Raw genomic sequence first — 27,972 nt, 5'->3', positions numbered from 1 at the left:
GGCTGAATGGATTCGAAAACAGTTAAACTCAACTGTTTAACTCTTAGGGGAGTTGGAAAATGAGCCTATTTTCAAAGATAGTGGAGTGTTCCTTTAACAAATGCTAAAACAACAGATAATTAATCCTCAGAGACCCAGGCATTATTGATGTATTTTTAACATATATTAAAATTGTTTTTAAGAAGTCACTGTTTTTTTTGTTTTTTTTATCATGTACATTATCATTCACAAATGTGAGGTTGGTAAATATTAAACATTCTTATACATTAAAACTTTTAAAACAATTTAAACAAATTTAAAACATTATTTATTCCGGTGCTGGTAAAGCTGAATTTTCAGCATCATTACTCCAGTCTTCAGTGTCACATGATCCTTCAGAAATTATTCTAATTGGCTGCTCAACAGACATTTCTTATCAATGCTGAAAAGTGCTTAATATCACTGGAAACAGTGATACAAATGTTTTTTAAAGATTTTTGATTAATAGAGTGTTAAAAATATTTTTTTATAACAATGTAAAAGTCTTTACTCTCAGTTTAATAAAAGTCTCAATTTCTTTCAAAAAAGAAAAAAAATACGTATAGAGCCTAAAACTGTGAAAAAGTAAATTTTTTACAAATGTTCTGCAAAATTGCAGTTTATGAACTTAAGGTTTACATAAAATTACACACACATACATACAGTGGGTAGGGAAAGTATTCAGACCCCCTTAAATTTTTCACTCTTTGTTATATTGCAGCCATTTGCTAAAATCATTTAAGTTAATTTTTTTCCTCATTAATGTACACACAGCACCCCATATTGACAGAAAAACACAGAATTGTTGACATTTTTGCAGATTTATTAAAAAAGAAAAACTGAAATATATATATATATATATATATATATATAACTAACTGTCAATAATTAAAACTGTTGTTCGAAAGCTTACAACATTTGATCCAAGTCAGTAGACTTGATGTTGCCATGTTACATTTCAGAGCATGAGTAGCTGTTTTAATCCATATTTGGGTATTATTAAGTGCGCTTCACATTTTTGATCTGGAAGCTCAAACGCTACACACCTTTACTGCGTTCATGAAATCAGACAAGGTAAAGTCCTCATGACCAAAGATAGTCCAACGGTCCCAGATAGAAAAGGAGATATCATCTCTGGTCAAAACAAAAGGATCAAATTGGACCAAGATAAGAAACGCACATCTTTTCATTTTTACAAGTGCCAATCCGTGCATGAGTGTTGCTGTTACCTGATCTGGGTTCTCTTGACCGGAGCGGTTTCTGTGAGCACCATGACTGGAATGGCCAGGTTGAAGAAACAGTTTTTAAATAACTCAAATCCATAACTACCAGCGACTTTTATCAACTCCAATGACACCTACAGAGAATGAATAATAAAACAATCATAAATACATAAAGCAATGGACTGCACACAATGGAAATCATCAAAGAAAAACGATTTCTCTTCTAAACAGGGTTGTTTCTCTCACCAGTCCTGCGACAGCAGCTGTAGATGTGGCGATAGCAGGGATGATTTTGCCAGCGATTCGTTTGGTTTGTAGTCTGTCAGCGGCCTCAATGGCGTACATATGAGCTCGCAGAGCCGACGCTGATGCTATGAAATCTATGTGTCCATTTGAGTCGTCATCCTTTTCAAAGAAAAGTGAAGTCATACGGAGCCTCTCTAAAGACAAAAGAAGAAAGGAAAAGAGACATAAGAGGAACAGTGTATGAAAAGAGTAGGATATCATAGTTTAGCTCATACAGTTGTTATGTGTGAGTGCATGTGGATGTGTATCAACACACCCGGTGTTACAAAGCTAGAGTTGATGGCCTCCTGTAGCTGTGAGATTGCTTGTCTTTCCTCTTCACTGCTTACTGTCATTTTCAACTGGTCAGGCTTCTTAACAGTCTCATCGGTCTCTATATGCTGATAAAAATACACACACTTAGTGATCTTTCTTAAAGGGGAAGTGAGCAATTTCAATCTGGCACATGTATCAAATGGATGTCTTTGGCTCTTAAAGGGATAGTTCACCCAAAAATGAAAATTTGATGTTTATCTGCTTACCCCCAGGGCATCCAAGATGTAGGTGACTTTGTTTCTTCAGTAGAACACAAACGAAGATTTTTAACTCAAACTGTTGCAGTCTGTCAGTCATATAATGGAAGTGAATTGGAATCACGGCTTTGAGTCAAAAAAACATACACAAACAAAACCAAATTAAACCCTGTGGCTCGTGACGATACATTGATGTGTAAAGAAACGAAACGATCGGTCTGTGCAAGAAACTGAACCGTATTTATATAGGTTTTTTTTTACCTCTGATTCACCGCAATGTCAGAATGCTTTAAGGCGGATCTCAGACTTATAAGTGCATTACCGCCACCTATCTCTCAAATGGACCATTGACACTCCTAATTGAGATTGTAGATAGTGTCAATGGTCCATTTGAGAGATAAGTGGCGGTAATGCACTTATAAGTCTGCAATCCGCTGTAAGGCAAGACGACGACGACAGAACGCGTTCAGGACAGTTCAGATATTGCGGCGAAGTTTTGAGTTAAAAATCTTCATTTGTGTTCTACTGAAGAAACAAAGTCACCTACATCTTGGATGCCCTGGGGGTAAGCAGATAAACATCAATTTCATTTTTGGGTGAACTATCCCTTTAAAGACAGGAATCCTAGTGGTAAGATTTGAAAAAAAAATCTGGTCACAATACAATAATATTGCAATTCTATTTGCAGAGATTCCTAATTTTTTTTGGTCACCTAAACTGAAAATAATTACTTAAAGTACCCCCTTATATCTTAAATAAATATTTCAATAGTATCCCATATTACTGTTTTATTTTGATTGTTTTTTATTTCAAAATTATTTGAAATTTTTAAGATTGAATTAACTATTATCTTTTCATCAACTCACAAACCCTGTTTGGAAGCCCTTGCTTTATATATAGTTATACAAAAAATTTGGCATGATGAAAAAACAACATAGTACAGTTACTTATTTCTCCTTTAAACAACTATGTCACCTTAATTTAATAGAGTTAAATCAGACACATTTTCATTGTTTGTTGAGTACTACATACAGTAGATAACTAGTGAAAGAACAGATACCTTTTCAGCTGGTTTGTATTCAGGAACCTCCACTTCAGCTAAAACACTTGAAACGGCCTCATAGGAAAGTTGCTATGAATTATTCAGCGGCAACAAAACATAAAAAATAAAAATAATTTTATTCAGGTAGCACACATGGAAAAAAAGACAAACATTAAACATTCCTCTTACCTCTTCTGAATGAGGAATATTATAAATTCCAGCAAAAAGGCGAGCTGTGCTGACAACAAAACTGAAATGCCTGATGGAGGGAAAAAAAACGTATAATTCTGTTTTACCTCTTTAAAAAATTCCTACTTCTGTTTCTATAAACAGAATATTTACTCAGATACTCACAGTGGGTCATCGAGGTCGAACTCTATAGGAGAAGGCGGCCGCTTGGGAGACTGCCAGAACAGACCTGAAAACATAGAAAAAGCATTTGAGCTGGGCAAAGACGAGACTGTTGGTGTTTGATACAGCATCTCTGCATGAATGAGTGAAGCACGCAACTTACTGCCGTCTTTTAGCCGTGTGTCCAGTGGAAACGAATGTAGCAGTTGTAATGCCTGAAGTATTAAAATAAAAAAAGGCACACTGTAAACATATCCCAAAATAAAAACACTTTATTCTTAATAGGGAATGTATTAGTATATAATAAAGCATTATTACTATTCTATAAATAAATGATAATAGTCATTACTACCAAGATGATTTCCATTATTAAAGATTTATGCACACCGGTTCCAGTACCTTTTTTTTGAAGTACTTGTCGAATTTGAGTCGAGCGAGAGCTAGACAGTGATTCCACTGAGTGGGTCTCTGACTCAGCAACTTAATGACCTGAAATGACCCTTCCATAGTCTCCCCGGCCATCATCCTCTGCACACACAAGCACTGAAATTAGAACCCTAACAAGGCTTGTTCAACACCAACAAGGCTAAATTGGTGTTTAGATAAGCATGTAGTATTATCCTTACCTGTAACACCTCTTGAGCCGATGAATGACTCTGCCAGAACATGTTATAGATGGAGGGTTTGTGGGAGAAAGCACTCTCAAACTATACAAAACAAAAACAAGATCACAAATCAGAACACTCACAACACCTCGAAGTACTATTAAAAGACAATCAAACCCTAAACTAAGCCTTTTTGGACATTTTTGACTGATTTCTTATCTTTCTCTCTCTCTTTTTTTTTTTTATCAAACGATATCCTTGGAGTGGTCCAAAACATGGCACCCTTTTTAGATGTGCAGTCTGAATAAACAAAAAACTGACTTCAAAAAATGGAGTCTAAGTCACATCTTGGCTGTTTGCGGCAAAAATGGACTAAGAATAGGAGATGAAAGAAGACATGCAAACACAGAGCAACTGTTTTTAATATTTGTTAAATAAAATCTATATATCATGCACACTGCTGAACAAGCACACAGAGAAATGCACGAGTGAAACATCCAGAATGCAAAACATCCAGAGTGCAAAAGATTCACAAAGAAAGGTTAATGAAGGATTCTTCTGACTACATCTTCAAACTATGTCTACATTAAAACATTTATCACGTGTTCCAGAATAAAGATCTGATCGTGTCCCTGAGTGATCATGCATTTAAGTGGATTTTGGGATTTGTTTTGGTGTTTATTTTCTAAAATGATGGTAGTGACATTTTTTGGAGAAAAAGTTGGATAAGCCTTCAACGAAAAAATGGATGGTTTCTGAATTAAAATACTAACCAGTTTGGTAAAAACTAGGGCTGTCAAATCGATTAATCGCAACCAAAATAAAAGTTTGTGATTACATAATATAGGTGTGTGTACTGTATATATTTCTATGTATATATAAATACACACACATACATGTATATATTTAAGAAATATATGTAATATATAAAGATCTGATCGTGTCCCTGAGTGATCATGCATTTAAGTGGATTTTGGGATTTGTTTTGGTGTTTATTTTCTAAAATGATGGTAGTGACATTTTTTGGAGAAAAAGTTGGATAAGCCTTCAACGAAAAAATGGATGGTTTCTGAATTAAAATACTAACCAGTTTGGTAAAAACTAGGGCTGTCAAATCGATTAATCGCGATTAATCGCAACCAAAATAAAAGTTTGTGATTACATAATATAGGTGTGTGTACTGTATATATTTATATGTATATATAAATACACACACATACATGTATATATTTAAGAAATATATGTAATATATGTTTATATTTATATATATATATATATATATATTATAAATCATACATAAATATGAATATATACTCATAGTCTTAAATGAAGTGATATATGTAATATATGTTTATATTTATATATATATATATATATATTATAAATCATACATAAATATGAATATATACTCATATAATATATATATATATATACACACACACGTAAATATTTCTTAAATATATACATGTATGTGTGTGTATTTACATATACATAGAAATATATACAGTACACACACCTATATTATGTAAGCACAAACTTTTATTTTGGTTACGATTAATCGCGATTAATCGATTTGACAGCCCTAGAAAAAACACCTAATAAAAGCTACTTGCAAAAAATATTAAATAATACATTTTATTTTGTGTCTTCAAAATGTCACACTGTTGCCCTGGCAAATATTTGCTCTAGTCACTTCTCATTTCAATGATAACCATATAAAAAAAACTTGAGAAAACTGAACTGTTCTCCAAAATACTTGGCATGACAGTAATGACAGCAGTAATGGGTACAAAGAAAAATAAAATAAAATAAAATAATAAAACTAACTTTGTCTCTGGCCCACTGTATGGTGTGTTCAATAACAGCAGGAAAAGATTTTAGAGTGCAAAACGGAATCTCCTCCTCAGGTGGGTCTCTCTACGAGAAACAGTCACAGTTGAGAAAAAAACATGGACAACAGATAGGTAAGCTGGCACACAACCTGTATATACACATACACAAACATACACACTCACATGGCTGTTGTAGGACTCAGTGAGGTATGGGACAGTGATCTCAGTGTGTCCTTTCGTACCCATGGTACCCGAGTCTAACAGAGCTTTCTGATTGGATACACTCCGACTGTAAGTTCACAAAACAACCACTGAAGTATGTGCAATGAAGCACACATGTAATACAAAAACAATTATTTCTGCTGTTAATTAATGAATTACCTATCCACATATCTCCGTGCCTCCACGTTGTCCAGTGCAGTGACCACCAGGTTGAGACGGGAGAAGAAAGCGTCACTGTACATGTCCTCTGTAGCGGGACACACTTTATTCAGATGAGCATCTATTTGCAGCTCTGGGTTTATTTCTAAAGAAGCTGCTGCTGCAGTAGTGCTCTTTGGCTTCTACAGAGAGAGGAAAATGTTCAAAAGGAGAGAGGAAATCCAACTTATGAGACATGTAATTCATGAATGAAAGAGTGAAGTACTATCCAATTAATAAGATACCCGTATATGCTGAGGTCTGAAGAGAAACTGCCTGTTGAGGTTGGATTTCTCAATCAAATCTGGATCTGTGATGCATATCTAAGAATAACAAATAGCATTCTAAGAATTGGACCAACTTTCCATTCCTCATGTAAATGAGAAGGGGAAAAAAATCCTGTCAGATGTATATCCCCACCTCTCCCGAGCATCTGCTCAATCCGACACCCATTAGTGCCATATTCTTCAGCATCTCACAGCCAATAGCACCACAGCCCACCTACAAACACATTTTAAGATAATCAAACAGTAGCGCAATGCATCTATGCAAAGAATATATACTAAGAATAAAATAAACAATTTATCAGGTTCAAGTTTTGCTGTGACGTTAGCTCTTTAATCGATTTTAAAATTACATTTTGGTTCACATTCTACTGTATCTGCTATTCTTTTCACTCACCATAAAGACCTGAAATTTGTGCAGTTTCAAACACAGTGACTCTCCGATACACGCCCTCAACGCATCATACCGGTCTCCCCTACAAACACCAAAGTCAACATTAAAGCAGTGGGCCTCAACCTCCAAGGCTCCCATTGTCCACTACAATATTTGAATGTAATTCACAGTGATTTACTCAACAAAGAGGTTTATAATACTTTCTCACTATTTCTAATGGAACACTTTTTTAGAGCTTGGCATAGCAAGAAAAATGTATATTGGTTATAAAAATGCCCGCTGAGGTGTAAGATCTTATTAAAAATTACTTTTCCAGGTCTAGAAATCACACTTTGAAAATTAGGCCACCTCATATTTCCAGTGGAAACATGGCCCTTCAAAGAAGATTTTGGAGTTCAAAAAAATCTTGATTTGTAATTGTTTCAGTTTATTTTAATGCTTGCTTTGTAAGTTTGCACGATATTATCGGACCAATATCAGAATCGACCGAGAATGGCTTTAAATAATTATCGGCATCGGCCCGATATGAAAAATTATGCCGATATATCTTGCCGATAAGTGGATTAACTCACACATGCTCAAGGTGTGCTAGCGATTAAATCACATCAGCAGTGTGGTCATTCTTGAAGTGAACTTTTGCCTGAATGATGATTAGATTCACATGTTCATGTGTGCGATTGAGTCAACAGTGTAAGTAACAGTAAGGAGTTTTAATTCCGTAGGGGGCGCTGTTGGCCTACTTCTAAAAAGATGAAAGCAAAATACACAAATAATATTTAGACTGTGTTTCTGATTAAATAAAGCATTAATTGATGCCATAAAATAATGAGTAGCATGTGTTTTGATTTAAAGGTCAGAAGCTAAAGCTTTCATGAAGAAAACAAATAAGAAAAAAAAAAACGACACTTACAACATATTTTTTAAAACAAATTATGAGCTCTAAAAAAGATTTTCACAATTTTTACAACTCTTTTGCTTTAGACCATTTACAAATGTTAAATCCTAAAATAAAATGTTCAGGTTACAACTGTAAAAAAAAATACAGCGATTGAATTTAGGTTATATATTTTCACATCTTCATTGTATTGTCATTATAAAAATAACTTTGTTATTGTTTATTTAATTCTAACAAATAAGTTCTTTTTAAAAAAATAATTAGTTTATTTCTGCACAGGAGAGTCTTGGTGTTGTTTCCAAACAAAAGGAAATATATATCGGCATCGGCCAAAATGAGTTGAAAAATATCGGCATATCAGATATCTGCAAAAATCCAATATTGTGCATCCCGATTGTTTTGTCTTATTTTAAGTCATTTTAAGGCCCCCTTGGAGCACTGATTTAAAGGAATTACATCACAAGTAAAATGATAACAGAATTCACAGTTTTTGGATGAACTATTCTTTTAAGAAAATTTTTGAAGTAAAAACGGTAATGTTTGTACATGAGGAAGAAGAAAAAAAGAAATTACCATTCTACAAATGCTGTAGAAACATATGAATTAACAAAACAAGTTTGTGGAGCTCAATACTTGGCATCACGCTCACCTTGGGGCAAATTCCTCAGCAGGAAGAGATTGGAGGGGCTGAATCACCTCTATCGCATCGAGATAAAACTGTATAAACACACATATATAAAAAAGAATGAATACTATTTCTTCCTATCAATGTCATGCACTACCATTCAAAAGTTTGGGGTCAGTAAGATTTTTTTTTTTAAGCAATTAATACTTTTATTCAGCAAGGATGCATTAAATTGATCACAAGTGACAGTAAAGACTTAAATTGTAATAGTAATGTACATTAAAGACAAAACATCTGACCTTTGACTTACCCATTGCTGAAGAGGAGAAAACTTTCCAGTGAGAGCCTTTAAAACCTCTTGACTAGCAATACCACCCACCGCTGCCGCTAGAGGAGAGAGACATCCCCTCGCACAGCACGACACGCTCCTCACCAGCTCCTGGTTTATGCATACCTGACGACACACACATTTACATTAAAAGACGGAAGATTGAAGATGTGCACAACAGGAAGTAAATGAGTGCTTGTGCAAAACTGACTTTGTTTTTAAGTGTTCTGCTGATCTCCTCTGTGAACTTCAGGAGCAGCTCAGCATCCTGCAAACAACTACACACAGCAGAGGAAAATAATCCAGCACAATGTTATTCATCCATGTCAATCATAATCAGAGAGAGAGAGAGCGAAATGAAAGATGAAACAAGCAGTTTGGCTGTTCACACTTAATGAGAAATGACACAGACAATATTTTATGTTTTAAGTACAGTTATGAGAAGCCCTATTTTAAACCATTACAATTTCACAGTGGACTATTCAGCACAACGCTGCATAAAAAGAAACAAATGATGCACTGAAATGAAATTTTTATTTGAAACAGAAATTAAAGTTTTAATTTGGCTGAAAACTGAAACTGAAAATAAAGTTTCAGTAATTCAATTTAAAGTAACTGAACTTAGTATATTGTTCAGGGTGCTGCGTTCACAGGTTTCAGGCATCTCTCAGATAAGCAAACTTCATTTGATAAAATCTATCGTCTTCTATCATCATATACACCTTTTTTTGATATACACACAAAAACACAAAGGTCTTCACAAAAACCCTTCAAAATAAAAGTTTGGGTTAAGTTAAAGAAGAATTGTGACAGAAATACATTACTACTGTATAGTAGTAGAATGTACTTCTCAAAGCACTAAAAATAATACTATTAAATTAATAAAACAATTAAGCTTATTTAAGAAATATGCAATATTTTAAATTTAACAGTAAATCTTGGTTGTGCAGCAAATTGTTTGATAAAAAAAGTGTTCATTAAACAAAACAAAAATGTTTAATTTTAATTAGATTATATTTTGAAAGTTAAATGAAACTTAATGTTTTATGCCTTATTTTAGGAAAAGTAAAAGCAGATTTGGGGGGGGGTAGTAAAACTGATTTCATTGGGCCCTAAAAATGCAATTGTTGTTAATATTTTGTATGTTTGGCTATTGGCTATGATTTCAATTAATTAGACATGCTTTTTGATTACCAAAAATAGTATTTAAAAAACAGATTTTGGAAAAATATTACAGAAAAACACTGATTTGGAAAAGCAGATTTCATAGGCCCTACTTATTTATGCTGTGTGTACAAAACAGACGCAGATACCGTCAAAATGAATCATTCGACAAGTGCTGTTCCGGTCCAAAACTCTTTTGGCTGTTGAAATTTTAGTGCATCACTAATAGAAATAAACCCTCTTGCACTCAATCATTGCTTAATCATGCCACGTCTAATGTAGGACAAAACCTATCCAAAAAAATGGTGATCTACTGCTGGTAAAGCAGCTCACTAGGGTTTGAAACACTGCCTAAAAGATGAAAAATGTATTTACCCAATGTTGGGTAGTCTAGCATGCTGTTCCAGGAAAGCATCCAAAGCTAACATGATTGTATGGAGCTGCAGAGGGGCCTGATTGGATAAGGACACATTTATTAAGTTAAAAAGTGACTGATTCTCATGTCAATAATGATGAATGGACTCTATATTTCTGACCTCTGGTTTACTAAAGTCTGGAGTAAGGAGCCGGGGGTCAGATAACTGCTGCTCCATCGTCTCCTACACAGACCGTAGAGAAAACAGTTAATCATTGTACTTCACCAATATTAAACAGACCAACTGAAGGGGGTGTTAACATACAAAGGAGAAGATTTTGGGCATCTTGACCAGGCGGAAGATTCCTGCATGAGCGTACGGCTGGAATGATAAGGTATCACCAATCGCAAAACTGTAGGGAGACAGAACTAAATACACACACACAGAGTTAAATATGTAAGTAGAGTACGTCACTGTGCATGATGACTGTAGAGTTTGTGTTTATACCTGTAACTTGGTGAGTGGTACCATTGAGTTCACTCATGCCATTGATCTCTTTAAAACACACACTCTGCCCAGTCTGGAGGCCATGTGTTCGGCTGTCCATACACGTCACAACACCAGGATTCCCCTGCGATTGGGTGTCAAGCAGGAAGTTAAAAAGCAACCCAAATCACAGAACTGAGTGTTTCAGCTAACGTTCAGCATTCAGACTAAATGTGACAAAAGTAATGATCAAATGTATGTTTGACAGTTCAGCGCTCTCATTACCTGGCTGATGTTTTGGATGAAGAGCTCTTTTGGTTCTTCTCCCGTAGGGTCCGACACCTCAAACACCTCCCCAAAATCACAGAACACTCGCGAGCAGATCCCAAACACATCACAGCCAATGAACTGCACCAAAAACGCATTTTCAAGCATCCAAACAGAGAGTAATATCTATATGCAAGTATGTCTGGGAATGACCGTACCTTAATAGGAGGCTGCTGAGAGTGGCAGAAATAGTCGATTCGTTTCTGTAAGCTCAGCTTTGTTTCTGTTAACACTACACACTGAAGAAATAAACACAGGAATAGAGACATTAAGTATGATATGAACGTACAGAATAATGTAAATAATAATGATCCGATTGGAATGAAGTTAAATAATATAAAATGTTCGTGGCACTTTAAATTTTGCTGTTGTCAGCGGAGACCAACCTGGTATCTCTTTAGGAAGCTGAGGTCAGTGTTTTCATCCAGGACATCAGAGGCCACACTGACCTGAACGTATGGGTTTAACTCAGCCACTCGAGAATGGACAGCCTCCACCCTAACAGAAAAAAAAATCATTATGATTACTGCACATCTTCATAGAAATAAAGAATTAGAGTATTTTAAGGCCACAGAGACACACACGAGTTCATTAGAGGTGGACTATATATATATATATATATATATATATCTTATCAAATTCATTTTATATCAAGGTATATACAGTGTATATATATATATATATATATATATCTATCTTATCAAATTCATTTTATATCAAGGTATATACAGTGTGTGTATATATATATATATATAGTCACAGTTTAGATGCTTTTGTTCTAGAAAAGATAATAAAAATAGGGACTGAATTCAGTCTGCTTGAAACAAAAGTAACCATAGTGCACCTTTTCTTCTGGCTATGCACATCCTCCTCTCTGATGAAGAAGTTGGTGCCAAGATCCCAAACTTCACATCGCTTACAGTCATGAAGAGTGACTGCCTACAAACACACATGTGCAAAGCTTCATAAGACAGTCATAATACAACTAAAAAAAATTAACTGATCAGCAAATATTCCAAGTCGCCTATAATAACAATAAAAAATGAGTTCACAATACCCTATATATAATAGTTCAAAATTAACATTAACAAAACATTATACAAAAAAATAATAAATGACAACAGTTATGTCACATTGTAATAGTATTTCACAATATTACTGTTTTTTTTGTTAGTTTTTTTATCAAACAAAGCGGCCTTGGTGAGCAGAAGAGACTTCTTTCAAAGACAGTAAAAAAATCATATCAACCTATATTGCCAAATAAACCAAAAAAAATCAACCATGATATTTTGTGTATGCCAATGAAATTAATTATTAATTCCATAAAAGTGTATATAGAAAAAACAGAAATAAACGATATCTAGACATTTATCTTACCTTCACTCCTGCCAGAACAATGTTTTTTGCTGCACAACATGAGAGATTTTTTGATTAGAACTTGGTGTGAAGTACAACACTCAACAAAAATGACAAAAACGGTTTAATATAGACTGAAGATGATGTAGATGGTATTGAATTTATAACTCATAGGATATGAAAGCAGGGAGCTTACTGGAGGAAAAACTGAATACATACATATACATAAATCACTGACATTTCAGATCATGATATTCTAGAAACTAGGTATTTTCTACACCCTCATACTAATGTATAGCCATTTATAAAGAGATTGTAAAAGCTTGTAAATAGGAAAACAATGAAATACAAATATGAACACGAAAAAAGGACTGGAGTGGGGTATGGACGGCACAGCTCACCTATTTCCACTCCAAGGGCTCCTGTTCCACTGAGAAACACAGCGGACTGGGCCATCTGCTGCATAGCACTGTCCCCCAGCACATACCGCTGCCGACTACACACACGCACACACAGTTAGGAGCAGGAACGCTGGACTGAATCTGATACTTAATGAATCAGATTCTGTCTCAAAGTGTTTCAGCTTCAGTATTTACAGTGTACCTGTACAGAGAGTCATCTATGTCCATGGAGTCGGCCATAGTGGGAAGGGGAGAGGGGGTGTCCAGGTGTTCCTCTGTAAGATTCTGTAAGAGAGATAAAGAGCATCTATTCACTGCCGATGACAGCAGAGCAGAGAAACACAATCTGAGGCATTCAGTCCAGCTGTCAGAGATCTGGGTATGTCATGCATGTTAATTCTCAGACACTTAAAAAAACAAAACAAAAAAAAACCAGTAGTCATACAGCCTGACCTGCTCACAAACACCTCAGGACTGGCATCTCAGTTGTTCTTCAAACCAAACTGAAACTGATTCATTCAAAAGAACCGATTCAAAAGAACCGATTCATTTAAAAATCTATATCTATACCTGCATGGCATTTTAGAACAGAAATATATTCTCAACGGAAACCATGACTTTTAAGGCTGTATTCATTTCAATGGGTGTTCCAGGTTTGGAAAACAATTTCAAAATTCCCTGATAAGCATTCACACATCTAACGCGTATAATTTCCTCCATTTAAAGACTCTAATTGAATATCTAAAACACTAAATAAACCACATCATCACAAAAACATCTCGTATTTAATCAGAGGACGTTAAACATGTCCTAAAAGCATTACTTTATCATATTGCTTACTCATATCTATATATCATTAGCACACCGGCTAGCTGAGCTGATCAGTAAAATAGCCTATCTGTTTAACTAGAAACAGTTCAACCGAATCTGCAGGCACGACCCTGCTTAATGCGACTTTAGGGCAGCGGTGGCTTGTATTCAGTGAGTCGAGGTTTAAAGTAATGTCTGTAGTAAGGAAAAAGAGATGTGAAGTAGCTACCTGTCAATGCGCGAGAGGAACGGGAGCAGCACACTTCTTCTACTGCGCATGCGCACTGGGGTTTCGGTCACGGGACTCCTTTTTTATGTATTTACATTGGTTGGAGCATAAGAAACAAATGTAGAAAAACATTTTAGAGTTTTAATCATTTTATACGACAGGAGTTATTTAAAAAAAATTATAGGCAAAAACAATTATTTTTTTCATTCACCAATCAGACTATTTTTAACCAAAATATTGTCCAAAGATGATTCTCAACTATGTTATGAACTATATAACAGAATGATTTGATATATTTATATTTTATAATTCAATGAACTTAATATTTATAATAAATGTACTTTATGGAATATGTGTGTAAAATGTCCATAAATTGATATTTCCATTTTATTCAATGTTTCGACACACTGCATCTAATTTGCATATTAATGTGTTCTTGGGGCAAACCATAATGAAAAAAGAAGTCGGAGTAATAACTTGGCAACATTTTCATAAGAATATCTCATATTTCATAGGAATATTGATCTATTATAATTTTTGTTGTGTCTCCCCAAAATGCCTGATTAACATGATGTTTGTCCTGGTGTCCTCTACAGAAGACATGCATGCCCTGTTTCGTAACAGAAACCGATTTGAAACCCCATAACATTTCAAAACTAAATTATTTAAGACAAACAATTTGAAAATTAGTCCGATTGAAATAATTACAAAATAGTATCATGTGCTAAATTTGATCCTTCTGTCAATATCAGTCATATTTAAAGAACAAGGAGAAGGTGCGTTTATGATCAAACCTCCAAACATGTGATATCTCTAAAAAGCCCATGCTCTGTACAGGACATCCAGACTTAAAACTGTGGCAGGCAGAGTCTCAGAGAAATTCACTAAAATATAATGTCCTCTACAGAGGGCACAAGTCTATGCCTGGGTCCCAGGAGGATAATATTGCAGGGATTTTAAAATAGCACCTGCTTCATACTTGGACATTAAGAAAAGTTATCTTTGTAGGTAGATGTGTCTCCCTCTGCTTGTGATGACTTGGAATTCCAAAAGGTGTTTAGATTTAGGGCAGATGTCCAGATATTGAAATATGTAAAAACACTTTTTGTAATTTTTTACCTAGATGTCACACTGGATTTAACAGTTACACCTCAAGCTGCAATGGCAATCATGTAAAACCATTCATTCATATTTCCCTTAAATTTAGGTATAAACCAGCATTAGGAAAAAAAGCTGTAGTGCTTTTGGTGTCTGAAAATTCCTCTTAAATGTCAAGCATTTCTAAAAGCAAGAAGAGTCAAAAGACACTGAACAGATATTATTCTGACCAAAGGTATTAATTACATTCCTAAACTGCTCACCACAACCATAATGCTGCAAAGCATGGAGCTTTATAAAACTCAACTGAAAAAAAAACAACAATAAACATGCATCAATGTAGGGAAAAGCAAAAAATTTGTAAAATAATTAGATTTAGAGGGAAATATTAATGCTTCATCTTATAAAAATACATAAACAGTACAATTATTTTACAGAGAAATACATTTCATAATTTTAGTTTCTAATCTATTTCTTCTGTAGTCAGGCTCATGATTTTTTCAAAGTTATATTAATAAATGACAATGCAAAATAAATCTCTTATATACACCATGTCTTGATTAAAATGAAAGTGTTCTGATTTTGTCACTTTGTGCTTTTAATCACTAATTTTCATGTATAAAAGGATTTATTATCAAATTATGTATTATTAAATTAAATGGTGAGTTCAGTCTCTGTGTCTCTGTTGACTGTGTGACTGACATCCATTGGGATAGAGAGTCAGACTTGTAACCCAAAGGTTGCGGGTTCAAGTCTCGTACCGGCAGGGATTGTAGGTGGGTGCACTGCTCCCCGGGCGCCGCAGCATAAATGGCTGCCCACTGCTCCGGGTGTGTGTGTGCACTTTGGATGGGTTAAATGCAGAGCACTAATTCGGAGTTGGGTCACCATACTTGGCCACATGTCACATCTCTGTAGTGGCTCATTTACCATCAGCTGATCCGGAGGAAACTGGACTGACATCGAAGTACTGAGAGTCCTACAATATAACACACAGACAGTCACATACGAGTATGAGACATTACTGCGCTCACATCACATCAGGAGATCCATTTCAGAAAAAAAAACACAGCCAGAGATATTAGTATATTCACATTATAGCCAGAGGCATGATTGAAAAACTGCTCAAATGATCAACAACCCTCTCTTTATCACTTACACACAGTGACACTGTAAGAGATTACATTTATATATAGATCAGTCATATCACAGAATTAAACTCTTATTAAACAGTTTGAAGTACAGAGACGGAAGTGGAGATTAATTATCTTAAATTCTGTAATTACACGAGGCCTTTTACTAAAATTGGATCAATATAAAAGCGTTAAATAAAAACACTCACAATAGTATAGTTCCTCCAGTTTATAATGTGGATCACCTTTCAAATCAGAGAGAAACTTTACTTCAGATTGTCCTAGTTTATTCCCAGTCAGATCCAGTACTCTCAGGTGTGAGGGGTTTGATCTCAGAGCTGAAGCCAGAGCAGCGCAACCTTCATCTGTGACACCACAATAACACAACCTGCAGAGAACAATAACACAATTTGAATTGGTGTTCAAGTGTCTGTAGTTTGATATTCCCTCTGGTTTCAGAGCAGGAGAGGAGATATAATGAAAAGCATTGCGACATACTGCTGCTGACAGAATGAGATTTATGCATGTTGATGCCCAGTGGTGCCGTTTAAAACTGTCACGTGCTTCAGAACTGAACGGACACAAAAAGATGAAGGTGAGATAGTGACTGGAGACACAGTCACTTGCACCTCTAATACAAACCTACAGGAGGACATTTGCTTCACAGGACCCACATGGTATGCATGTGTGTGACCCTGGACCACAAAACCAGTCTTAAGTCGCTGGGGTATATTTTTAGCAATAGCAACAAAACAAAAAAAACTTTTTTTGGTCAAAATTATCGATTTTTCTTTTATGCCAAAAAGCATTAGGATATTAAGTAACGATCATGTTCCATTAAGATATTTTGTAAATTTCCTACCATAAATATATCAACTTAATTTTTGATTAGTAATATGCATTGCCAAGAACTTCATTTGGACAACTTTAAAGGCGATTTTCTCAATATTTCGATTTTTTTGCACCCTCAGAGTCCAGATTTTCAAATAGTTGTAGGCCTATCTCGGCCAAATACTGTCCTATTCTAACAAACCACGCATCAATGGAAAGCTTATTTATTCAGCTGTCAGATGATGTATAAATCTCAATTTCGAGAAATTGACCCTTATGACTGGTTTTGTGGTCCAGGGTCACATATGTATACATATCTATGGTTAGAAGAAACAACAGTCAGCGTTCAGAGACGTGTGCTTCAGACTGCACATGCGCACTGGCTGGTCTAGCCTGAATAATTCACTTTTTTTAATGCTATTTGAGCAAAAGAAACAACATTTATGAGACAGTTGTTGTCAGATTTTATTGCTGATTTCAAATATGAAATTTAATCATAAGCTTGGCGAACAGGTTTCGAGGATTTGACATTTCCCCGTTCAAAGCGATAGGAGCTGCACTTGCATGTCCGAGAGGTGTTTCAAAGATGGCCGTCAAGTGAAATGACTAGCCTTAAAGGGGCTGCAGTTTGTTTGCATCATCAAGCCAGCAGCTATTGGCTATATACCCCACTGCTTAATAACGATGGCGCAGGAGAAGGCGGCAAAATGCGTTGCATTGCTCTCTTCATTTTTATATTTATGTTTTTTAACTGTTGGTTTTGTTTCCAAAGCTTCAGTACATAACGGCACTTGTGTCTGTCTTACAAATGTCCTGCAAATGCTCTAAAGCAGTGGTTCCCAACCCTGGTCCTGGAGGCACCCCAACACTGCATGTTTTGCATGTCTCCTTAATCAAACACACCTGATTCAGGTCATCAGCTCATTAGTACAGACTCCAAGACTTGAAACTGGTGTGTGAGAGAAAGGAGACATGCAAAATGTGCAGTGTTGGGGTGCCTCCAGGACCAGGGTTGGGAACCACTGCTCTAAAGAATGCTGAAGGCGAAAAGAAATGAGATATACAGCTCTCTGCTAGCAGCGCATCAGTCATGCTCATCAGGAAATGAGTGAAATGCACACAAACACACATTTTTATCAAATATGTCATTAATAGTGGTTCACTTTCAGCAGCAAAGCATTCATATCAGCAGCAAACCGTACCGGAGTTCCCTTTCACGGGTGCGCACCCAAGTTCGCAGCGTTCACATCATTCAAACGTACCAAACTCTGACCTTAATTGAACCCGAGTGTGCACCAAAAGTGCTAGTGTGAAAGAGAAATGATCTTACTCCAGCTTCTCGAGTTTACAGTGAGGATCCTCCAGTACAGCAGAGAGAAACTTAATGCGTGAATCTTGTAGTTTATTCCCAGACAGATTCAGTACTCTCAGGTGTGAGGAGTTTGATCTCAGAGCTGAAGCCAAAGCAGCACAACCTTCATCTGTGAGACCACAATCACTCAACCTGTAGAGAACAATGACACACTCTTCAGTCTCTCAGTTCTGATCAGATCAGTTTAGCAGTGAATCCATTATTAAAGAGAAATTACAAACTTAAAAGCACAATATCAACATATTTGATAAATCATTGGACTGAGATCTAATGTCACAGAGCACAAACATTTGCATCAACATTTACCAACTAAAGTCTCATTTAAGTAGGATTTAAAAATATTTCATAATTGCATTATGATTTAAAAAGAGAAAGATTAATGTGATGAACATTAAAAATGAATCCAGCATGTTCATTTCTCAGTTCTGACTGTGTTGAGCTCAAGTCAAGATATTGACATTTTGATTGTGATGTCCAAGTATCTATTTCAGTGTGACTCTCAGTCCTGCAGTATCATATTACTGAGGAGTAGCTCATGTTTTCAGTCATTTACAGCTCAATCAGCTGAACTCTCAGCAGCAGAAAGAGGCTGAACACTTCAAATATACTTCATGTGTGAGAGTCGTATATGATCTTACCTTAGTATCTCCAATTTACAGTGAGGATCTTCCAGTACAGCAGAGAGCAAATTCACACTAGAACTCCCTAGTTTATTCCCAGTCAGATCCAGTTCTCTCAGGTGTGAGGGGTTTGATTTCAGAGCTGAAGCCAGAGCAGCGCAACCTTCATCTGTGACACCACAATACATCAGCCTGTAGAGAACAATAACCGGTGCTTAATTTGTAAATCGGAAGGTAGTTCCGAAAAATAGTTCTGAAAGTTTGTCTTAAATTGAGCAACTCTTTACTGCCCTAGGACAACAGTAATCAAATAGAAATGTGGTGTCAGATAATTAACAGGAACTGAAACAGGTGTGTACCAATCAGAAACCATTGCAACTATTAAGTAAAGAAAACACAGGCAAACAGACACAGGGAAAACGAGACACAATGATAAAGAAACGTCTCGGTTACGTAGGTAATCTTGGTTCCCTGAATAGGGAACGAAACACTGGGAAGCCATCACTATGGGAACACCTTCAGTGTGACGAATGTCTGAAGCCAGTAGAGCACCGCCCCAAGAATTACGTCACGTATGCTTCATATCAGTGTGCTACGTGCGATTTCATTAGATTTCTATGTCAAAGGAAGCACTATTGAAGGTATGGGAACGGCCGACATTGCAGATGTTACATCCGTAACTGAGATGTTCCCTTTCATAGATTCACGTCAACTCTGTGAAGCCATCACTATGGGAACAATATACCATAACGCCTGCACGTGAGGATAGCTGGAAGATCGAGGAAACAGTCTGCTCAAGCAGATAAACCTGGGTGCCAGGAGCCATCCTCACATCCAGACCGTAGAACTTGATAAAGGTGATCGAAGAGGACCATTATGCCGCAACATAAATATCTTTCAATGAAGAGTATTTTAAGAGAGCCTGAGAAGAAGCCATTCCTCTGGCAGAATGAACACACACACCTAGAGGCGAAGCCATGTTACAAGCCTCATAAGCCGCAGAGATAGCCTTGATCAACCAATCGAGACACCCTCTGTTTGGTGACAGCAGGTCCTTTGTTTTACCCTCAAAACATTCAAATGACAGGTAGATACATCACTGGACTGCGCGGTCTACATAGATCTTCAAAATCTTCATCGGGCAAAGACCAAGAGATCATAAATCACCCCAATCCCAAAGTTTCCAAAAAGCCTCAAAGACCTTAACCAGTCCCGGGCAAAGTCCATACAAGAAGGGCTGATTGAAAGAGCCTGCAGGTCCCCTCTTCTCTAAGAGAGAATAGAGCCACCAAAAGGTCAAAAACTTTTCTGACACCACTAGCCATCAGCTCTGCCTTGGCTCTCCAGGCCTTCAGTGTCACCCTGGCTGTCCGTCTCTTCGGCGTGAGGTCATTGCACATCGCTCGGTGGCAGATGCCGGTAAACTCCTCCACATAATCCTCCAAATATCGGCCCCCTTGAAAAACAAAAATAACTTCTCCACATAGTCCCAGGCAGGGTCATGGTGCCACATAGATGTCAACGATTTCCATCTTACGTCGGTCACGTTTCTGTGTAGTACAATCCAAATAAAGCGCACAAAGAAGAAGGTTCACAGAGAGTTTTAATAAACACATAGCAACATGCTACACATTACCATAAAAGAGACTGAACAATGAACAGAAGAAACTCAGCGCTTAAATACACAGACTAGATCATTAATAGGAACTGAAACAGGTGCGTACTAATCATAAACCTTAGCAACTAATAAGCAAAGGGAACACAGGGAAAATGAGACACAATGACAAAGAAACAGAACTATACAGAACATAACTGTGACGTATCCTACTGTTCAATATGAACTATTGCTTAAAAATGCACTGACTATATTATGCCTACATAAAATAGCAGCGTAAGCTTCCACCCTTACAGTTGTTCCAACAATATTGTTCCTCTGCATTATAGCCCTTTTTGTGTGAACAGGTCTTTAATTAAACTACCAGAAGCAACTGAAGCTTCAGTAAATGCTTAGTGAGTCAAAAACAGAAGCAGCAGGTCATGTGATGTAATGGAGATGAATTAAATTAACTTCATCTTCAGTTATCAGAGTACTTTGTGCTGAGACTTATTTTAAGATTGATTTTAAGATTTCAGAGCTGAAGCCAGAGCAGCGCAACCTTCATCTGTGACACCACAATACATCAGCCTGTAGAGAACAATAACCAGTGCTTAATTTGTAAATCGGAAGGTAGTTCTGAAAAATAGTTCTGAAAGTTTGTCTTAAATTGAGCAACTCTTTACTGCCCTAGTACAACAGTAATCAAATAGAAATGTGGTGTCAGATAATTAACAGGAACTGAAACAGGTGTGTACCAATCAGAAACCATTCCAACTATTAAGCAAAGAGAACACAGGCAAACAGACACAGGGAAAACGAGACACAATGATAAAGAAACGTCTCGGTTACGTAGGTAATCTTGGTTCCCTGAATAGGGAACGAAACACTGGGAAGCCGTCACTATGGGAACACCTTCAGTGTGACGAATGTCTGAAGCCAGTAGAGCACCGCCCCAAGAATTACGTCACGTATGCTTCATATCAGTGTGCTACGTGCGATTTCATCAGATTTCTATGTCGAAGGAAGCACTATTGAAGGTATGGGAACGGCCGACATTGCAGATGTTACATCCGTAACCGAGATGTTCCCTTTCATAGATTCACTTCAACTCTGTGAAGCCATCGCTATGGGAACAATATACCATAACGCCTGCACGTGAGGATAGCTGGAAGATCGAGGAAACAGTCTGCTCAAGCAGATAAACCTGGGTGCCAGGAGCCATCCTCACATCCAGACCGTAGAACTTGATAAAGGTGATCGAAGAGGACCATTATGCCGCAACATAAATATCTTTCAATGACAAGTATTTTAAGAGAGCCTGAGAAGAAGCCATTCCTCTGGCAGAATGAACACACACACCTAGAGGCGAAGCCATATTACACGCCTCATAAGCTGCAGAGATAGCCTTGATCAACCAATTGAGACACCCTCTGTTTGGTGACAGCAGGTCCTTTGTTTTACCCTCAAAACATTCAAACGACAGGTAGATACACCACTGGACTGCGCGGTCTACATAGATCTATGGCAAAGACCAAGAGATCATAAATCACCCCAATCCCAAAGTTTCCAAAAAGCCTCAAAGACCTTAACCAGTCCCGGCAAAGTCCATACAAGAAGGGTTGATTGAAAGAGCCTGCAGGTCCCCTCTTCTCTAAGAGAGAATAGAGCCACCAAAATGACCGTCTTAAAGGTCAAAAACTTTTCTGACACCACTAGCCATCAGCTCTGCCTTGGCTCTCCAGGCCTCCGGTGTCACCCTGGCTGTCCGTCTCTTCGGCGTGAGGTCATTGCACATCGCTCGGTGGCAGATGCCGGTAAACTCCTCCACATAATCCTCCAAATATCGGCCCCCTTGAAAAACAAAAATAACTTCTCCACATATTCCCAGGCAGGGTCATGGTGCCACATAGATGTCAACGATTTCCATCTTACTTTTATTCTTTTAGGTTCGGTCTTCGGTCACGTTTCTGTGTAGTACAATCCAAATAAAGCGCTCAAAGAAGAAGGTTCACAGAGAGTTTTAATAAACACATAGCAACACGCTACACATTACCATAAAAGAGACTGAACAATGAACAGAAGAAACTCAGCGCTTAAATACACAGACTGGATAATTAATAGGAACTGAAACAGGTGTGTACTAATCATAAACCTTAGCAACTCTTAAGCAAAGGGAGCACAGGGAAAATTAGACACAATGACAAAGAAACAGAACTATACAGAACATAACTGTGACGTATCCTACTGTTCAATATGAACTATTGCTTAAAAATGCATTGACTATATTATGCCTACATAAAATAGCAGCATAAGCTTCCACCCTTACAGTTGTTCCAACAATATTGTTCCTCTGCATTATAGCCCTTTTTGTGTGAACAGGTCTTTAATTAAACTACCAGAAGCAACTGAAGCTTCAGTAAATGCGTAGTGAGTCAAAAACAGGAGCAGCAGGTCATGTGATGTGATGGAGATAAATGAAATTAACTTCATCTTCAGTTATCAGAGTACTTTGTGCTGAGACTTATTTTAAGTTTTATTTTACACGCTGATTTTAATCCCAAAATTTAATTTACAAAAATGTAATTACAAAATTTAAAAGACACGCCTTACTGAGGACAAAGATGTGACTATGAGAGAGATGATCTTACCACAGTTTCTCTAGTTTACAGTGAGGATCCTTCAGTACAGCAGAGAGCAGATTCACTGAATTTCCTATTATATTCCCAGACAGATTCAGTTGTCTCAGGTGTGAAGGGTTTGATCTCAGAGCTGAAGCCAGAGAAGCACACCCTTCATCTGTAAGACCACAATTATACAACCTGTAGAGAACAATGACACACTCCCTCAGTTCAAATCAGATCAGTTTAGCAGTGAATCCAGAGAAAGTAGAAACTTAAAACACAAATCAATATATTTGATGGATCATTGGGCAGAGGTTTAAAATCTCAAAAAGCACAAAATAAATAATATATTTTGATGCTAAATCTGTTTTAAATTACACTATTCACAACATAACTGAGCATCGGGTTGTGATGTGAACGTGTGTATTTCAGCTCATGTTTTCAGTCATTTACAGCTCAATCAGCTGAACTCTCAACAGCAGAATGAGGCTGAACACTTCAGATATACTTTACATTGTGTTTCATGTGTGAGAGTCATATGTGAATATGTGAAGTGACATGTGGCCAAGTATGGTGACCCATACTCGGGATTTGTGCTCTGCATTTAACCCATCCAAGTGCACACACACGAAGCAGAGGGCAGCCATGTGCTGCGGCGTCTGGGGAGCAGTTGGGGGTTCGGTGCCTTGCTCACAGGTCTCACCTCAGTCATGGTATTGAGGGTGGAAGAGAGCGCTGGTTATTCACTCCCCCCACCAACAATTCCTGCCGGACCTGAGAGTCAAACCTGCAACCTTTGGGTTACAAGTCTCTCTAACCATTAGGCCACCAAACCACTGCTGGCAAATATGATCTTACCTCAATATCTCCAATTTACAGTGAGGATCCTCCAGTACAGCAGAGAGCAGACTCAACAAATTTCCTATTTTATTCAATGACAGATCCAGTACTCTCAGGTGTGAAGGGTTTGATCTCAGAGCTGAAGCCAGAGCAGCACAACCTTCATCTGTGACACCACAATAACTCAACCTGCAGAAAACAACGACACACTCTTCAGTCTCTCAGTTCTGATCAGATCAGTTTAGCAGTGAATCCATTATTAAAGAGAAATTACAAACTTAAGGACTGAGATCTAATGTCACAAAGAACAAAACATCTAAATATCACATATTTAGATCTGTACTAATATGTTTGCATCTAAAAAAACAACTTCTTGTTTATTGAACTGTTAGCCTAAAATCAGTATCACATTTGCAATTGTGCTAATAGGCTATCTGAAACAAAAAAACAGCTCTCTTGGTCATGTTATATCTTGTTAAAAACTCATTAGAGGGGAATATTTGCTCCCATATCTTGAATTTTGAGGCATTTTTATTAATTTTGGTGGCATTATTGCCCATGCTCCTTTGATAAATTCTGACCCTGGTTTTAATTCTTCACTTAGAAACCAGCTATCCAGACTAACAGACTAAAAAAATTACATTACCTAAATTTAACGATTACTCTGTGTAATTTGATGGAAATTTGTCACATACTTGAAATATGTAAGTCTTAACAGACAAATATTTTTGAGTGTAAACCTCAAAATGCAGAATAAACTGCTTAAACTCTCAGACTGAGCCAGCTTAACTGTACTTTACTGTTTTTATACCACGTGTCTATTCTATATCGATCACAAAATAATTTTTCAAGCACTGTGTGATTAGTCCACTTCAGTATTTTCAGAAATTCTTCATAAATGTATATATTGCAAAAGATCATGTTGATTAATATATTTTTAGTGCATTTTCATGTCACAACATGTGGTCTGCTCAGAGTTCAGTTCAGTGTGAGCTGTGCGGCAACAATCGCCTCTCCAGAGTGAGGACGAGTCTAATATTAAAGAAGGCTTAAAAAGCTTGTGTTGATCTATCATTCACAGCCCATAGGTGAGGAATGGAAACCCTGGAGTAGATCTGGAGCAGCAGTCATTACAGAATGCATTCAGCACAAATTGGAATCCACTCCGCACATATACAGTACTCTGCCTGACAGAAGGACACTTCCGCCCATGAAAGCAAAGGGCCAGTGGCTCGGGCCCCATAGCCACCCCCCTGTGCACTTCTCTGGTGATAAACATACACAAAGAATAAATCCAGCATGTTCATCTCTCAGGGTTTGAGTCTGTTGGTCAAGAGAAGCAGCTCATGTTTTCAGTCATTTGCAGCTGAACTCTCAGCAGCAGAAAGAGGCTGAACACTTCAAATATACTTTACATTGTGTTTCAGTCATATATGATCTTACCACAGTTTCTCCAGTTTACAGTGAGGATCTTCCAGGACAGCAGAGAGGGATGTCACGGCTGAATCTTTTATTTTATTCCCAGACAGATCCAAATCTCTCAGGTGTGAGGGGTTTGATCTCAGAGCTGAAGCCAGAGCAGCACAACCTTCATCTGTGACACCACAACACCTCAACCTGCGGAGAGATGAAAATTGTTCAACACTATCAAATAGCCATTAAAAAAACAATACAATATTAATACTGCAATAAACAACTACTTGCAATTCCAATATAATTTATTCATATCATGACAAGGTCAAAATGTAAGCACATGTATTTCCAAATTTTAATGTAAATCTTAATGTTCAAATAAAAATTAACAAATAAAAACAACTTTATTGAATTCCATCAAAATTCATGTATTAAATCATTTGTAACTTGTACAAAACCTGCATGTTGGACTGTAAACTGGCAGAGAAATCATGTGCTCTAATGTGAGTCCAGCTCCTGATTTTACAACAGCTAAGGGGTTTTTGTTAGACATGATGTAACACGTAGTTAAACATCCATACACAATAATGAATCAAAACAAATCAAAAATCTAATTTAAATCTACAAGGCTCTCTGAAATACTTGATTCTGATTGGTCAGTCTTGACATTTCCGATGTCTGATACTTCCAGACTTGAATATTTCATGTCCATGTAATTATTTATTTGGTGAAAAGGCATGTAATAAGTCATATGACTGTACATTATCCTTTAATTAAGAACTACCTTGCATATTTAAATTGTTGTCTTCAAAAGTGTAAGTTCAAGTTTGCTGCCATAGAAATTTGAGCTACTATCAGCGGTTTCTCCACTTGTTTGGTTAGTCTTATTTCTTCTTGGTCTGTTATGCCAGTGATTCACAATTCAAATATTTAAATTCCTTTTCTATTTGCAAAAACATTTTTATTATCTGTTAAACCTGAATTATTTATTCATATGCAACTTCTCTGACTTTGAATGTCTAATTGTTTTTTTTTTACAGCGTCACTGATTAGAAACACATCAAAATACTGACCACTAAACTCTACACAACATCTGCAGCACCGAAGATTCATGAACTTTTAACTTTGATTTTCTTAATGTTTTAACAGCGAATTGATTGTTCTCAATGATACTTACTGAACTGATCTGGATTCTTTAATCACAGGCAGCAGCTTCTGAAAAACTTCCAGTTTTTCGGTGTCATTGTTTCCTTCAACAAACTTATTAATATCAAACTCATCCAACTTCTTCTCTGATGTCAACAGCACAAAAGCTACAGCAGACCATTGAGATGAAGAGAGTTTGGCTCCCTTTATTGTTCCAGATTTCAGATACTGTTGTATTTCCTCCACTAGTGAATGATCACCCAGTTCATTCAGACAGTGGAACAGATTGATGAATTTCTCTGGAGAGTCAATGGTCCTGATCTTCTTCTTGATGTACACAGCTGTTTTTTTATTGCTGTCAGAGCTGCTTCTCGTCTGTGTCATTAGTCCTTGTATGAGATTTTGATGAGACTCCACTGACAGACCCAGAAGAAACCGCAGGAAAAGGTCCAGGTGTCCATTTTTATTCTGTAGAGCCTCATCCACAGCTCTCTCGTGCAGCTCAGATAATGAATTATTCTGAAACCAATTCAAAACTTTCGATAGTGGTCTTTGTTTGGTGCAAACACATTTGTGTTGTTGTTTATACAGGAAAGGTGCACGTATAGAGCAGCTAGATGTTCCTGAACGCTCAGATGAACAAAGCAGAAGACTTTCCCTTGATACAAGCCAAACTCCTCTCTGAAGATCTGAGAGCACAATCCGGAGTAAACTAATGCTTCTGTTACATCAATGCCACACTCTCTCAGGTCTTCCTCATAGAAGATCACATTGCCTTTCACAAGCTGCTGAAAAGCCAATTTCCCCAGTTTGAGGATCATGTCTTCATCCGTCACATTCTTCTCATAGTCCTTCTCATGTTTGATGTTGGTCTGAAGGATCAGGAAGTGTGTGTACATTTGAGTGAGAGTCTTGGGAATCTCTCCACTGTCTGCCTCGCTCAACATCTTCTCTAGAACAGTGGCTGAGATCCAGCAGAACACTGGGATGTGGCACATGATGTAGAGGCTTCTTGACGATTTCAGGTGTGAGATGATTCTATTGGCCAGACTCTGATCACTGATTCTCTTCCTGAAGTATTCCTCCTTCTGTGGCTCACTGAAGCCTCGTACCTCGGTCACTCGATGGACACACTCAGAAGGGACGAGATCAGCTGCTGCTGGTCTGGAGGTGATCCAGATGAGAGCAGAGGGAAGCAGATTCCCCACAATGAGGTTTGTAAGCAGCACATCCACTGAGGCTGATTCACTTACATCACACAACCTCACATCGCTCTGAAAATCCAGAGACAGACGACACTCGTCCAGACCATCAAAGATGAACAACACTTTATATTC

At 37.1% G+C, this 27,972-nt stretch overlaps 1 protein-coding gene and 1 pseudogene across 2 annotated transcripts in view; both read right to left on the bottom strand.

Moving 5' to 3' along the window:
* Positions 1–14,030, bottom strand: part of LOC107591547 (ubiquitin-like modifier-activating enzyme 6) — a 35,553-nt gene extending 21,523 nt beyond the window's left edge. Inside the window, exons 1-31 of one of the 2 annotated variants that reach the window (XM_016280727.1) lie at positions 13,965–14,030; positions 13,128–13,210; positions 12,926–13,020; positions 12,546–12,574; positions 12,013–12,107; positions 11,555–11,666; positions 11,327–11,407; positions 11,127–11,249; positions 10,863–10,986; positions 10,680–10,783; positions 10,536–10,598; positions 10,375–10,451; positions 9,047–9,113; positions 8,818–8,961; positions 8,532–8,599; positions 6,991–7,069; positions 6,730–6,810; positions 6,555–6,632; positions 6,271–6,452; positions 6,073–6,178; positions 5,885–5,974; positions 4,079–4,159; positions 3,852–3,980; positions 3,616–3,667; positions 3,456–3,519; positions 3,291–3,360; positions 3,120–3,191; positions 1,804–1,927; positions 1,488–1,681; positions 1,248–1,375; positions 1,065–1,152 (exon numbers count right to left, since the gene is read on the bottom strand). In XM_016280727.1, the coding sequence (XP_016136213.1) occupies positions 1,065–1,152; positions 1,248–1,375; positions 1,488–1,681; positions 1,804–1,927; positions 3,120–3,191; positions 3,291–3,360; positions 3,456–3,519; positions 3,616–3,667; positions 3,852–3,980; positions 4,079–4,159; positions 5,885–5,974; positions 6,073–6,178; positions 6,271–6,452; positions 6,555–6,632; positions 6,730–6,810; positions 6,991–7,069; positions 8,532–8,599; positions 8,818–8,961; positions 9,047–9,113; positions 10,375–10,451; positions 10,536–10,598; positions 10,680–10,783; positions 10,863–10,986; positions 11,127–11,249; positions 11,327–11,407; positions 11,555–11,666; positions 12,013–12,107; positions 12,546–12,574; positions 12,926–13,020; positions 13,128–13,165 (2,838 nt within the window). In that variant the 5' untranslated portion in view covers positions 13,166–13,210; positions 13,965–14,030. Of the gene's footprint in view, positions 1–1,064; positions 1,153–1,247; positions 1,376–1,487; positions 1,682–1,803; positions 1,928–3,119; positions 3,192–3,290; positions 3,361–3,455; positions 3,520–3,615; positions 3,668–3,851; positions 3,981–4,078; positions 4,160–5,884; positions 5,975–6,072; positions 6,179–6,270; positions 6,453–6,554; positions 6,633–6,729; positions 6,811–6,990; positions 7,070–8,531; positions 8,600–8,817; positions 8,962–9,046; positions 9,114–10,374; positions 10,452–10,535; positions 10,599–10,679; positions 10,784–10,862; positions 10,987–11,126; positions 11,250–11,326; positions 11,408–11,554; positions 11,667–12,012; positions 12,108–12,545; positions 12,575–12,925; positions 13,021–13,127; positions 13,211–13,765; positions 13,923–13,964 lie in introns of those variants that run through there. The other variant, XM_016280728.1, reaches the window with a different exon arrangement.
* Positions 14,031–15,968: 1,938 nt separating this feature from the next.
* The window catches only part of LOC107591543 (NACHT, LRR and PYD domains-containing protein 14-like), a 14,098-nt pseudogene continuing 2,094 nt past the window's right edge, over positions 15,969–27,972 (bottom strand).

Source organism: Sinocyclocheilus grahami, unplaced genomic scaffold (assembly GCF_001515645.1).
Source record: "Sinocyclocheilus grahami isolate Dianchi unplaced genomic scaffold, SAMN03320097.WGS_v1.1 scaffold143.1, whole genome shotgun sequence".
In the NCBI taxonomy this organism is placed as follows: domain Eukaryota; kingdom Metazoa; phylum Chordata; class Actinopteri; order Cypriniformes; family Cyprinidae; genus Sinocyclocheilus; species Sinocyclocheilus grahami.
This window is presented reverse-complemented; position numbering and strand designations above follow the sequence as displayed.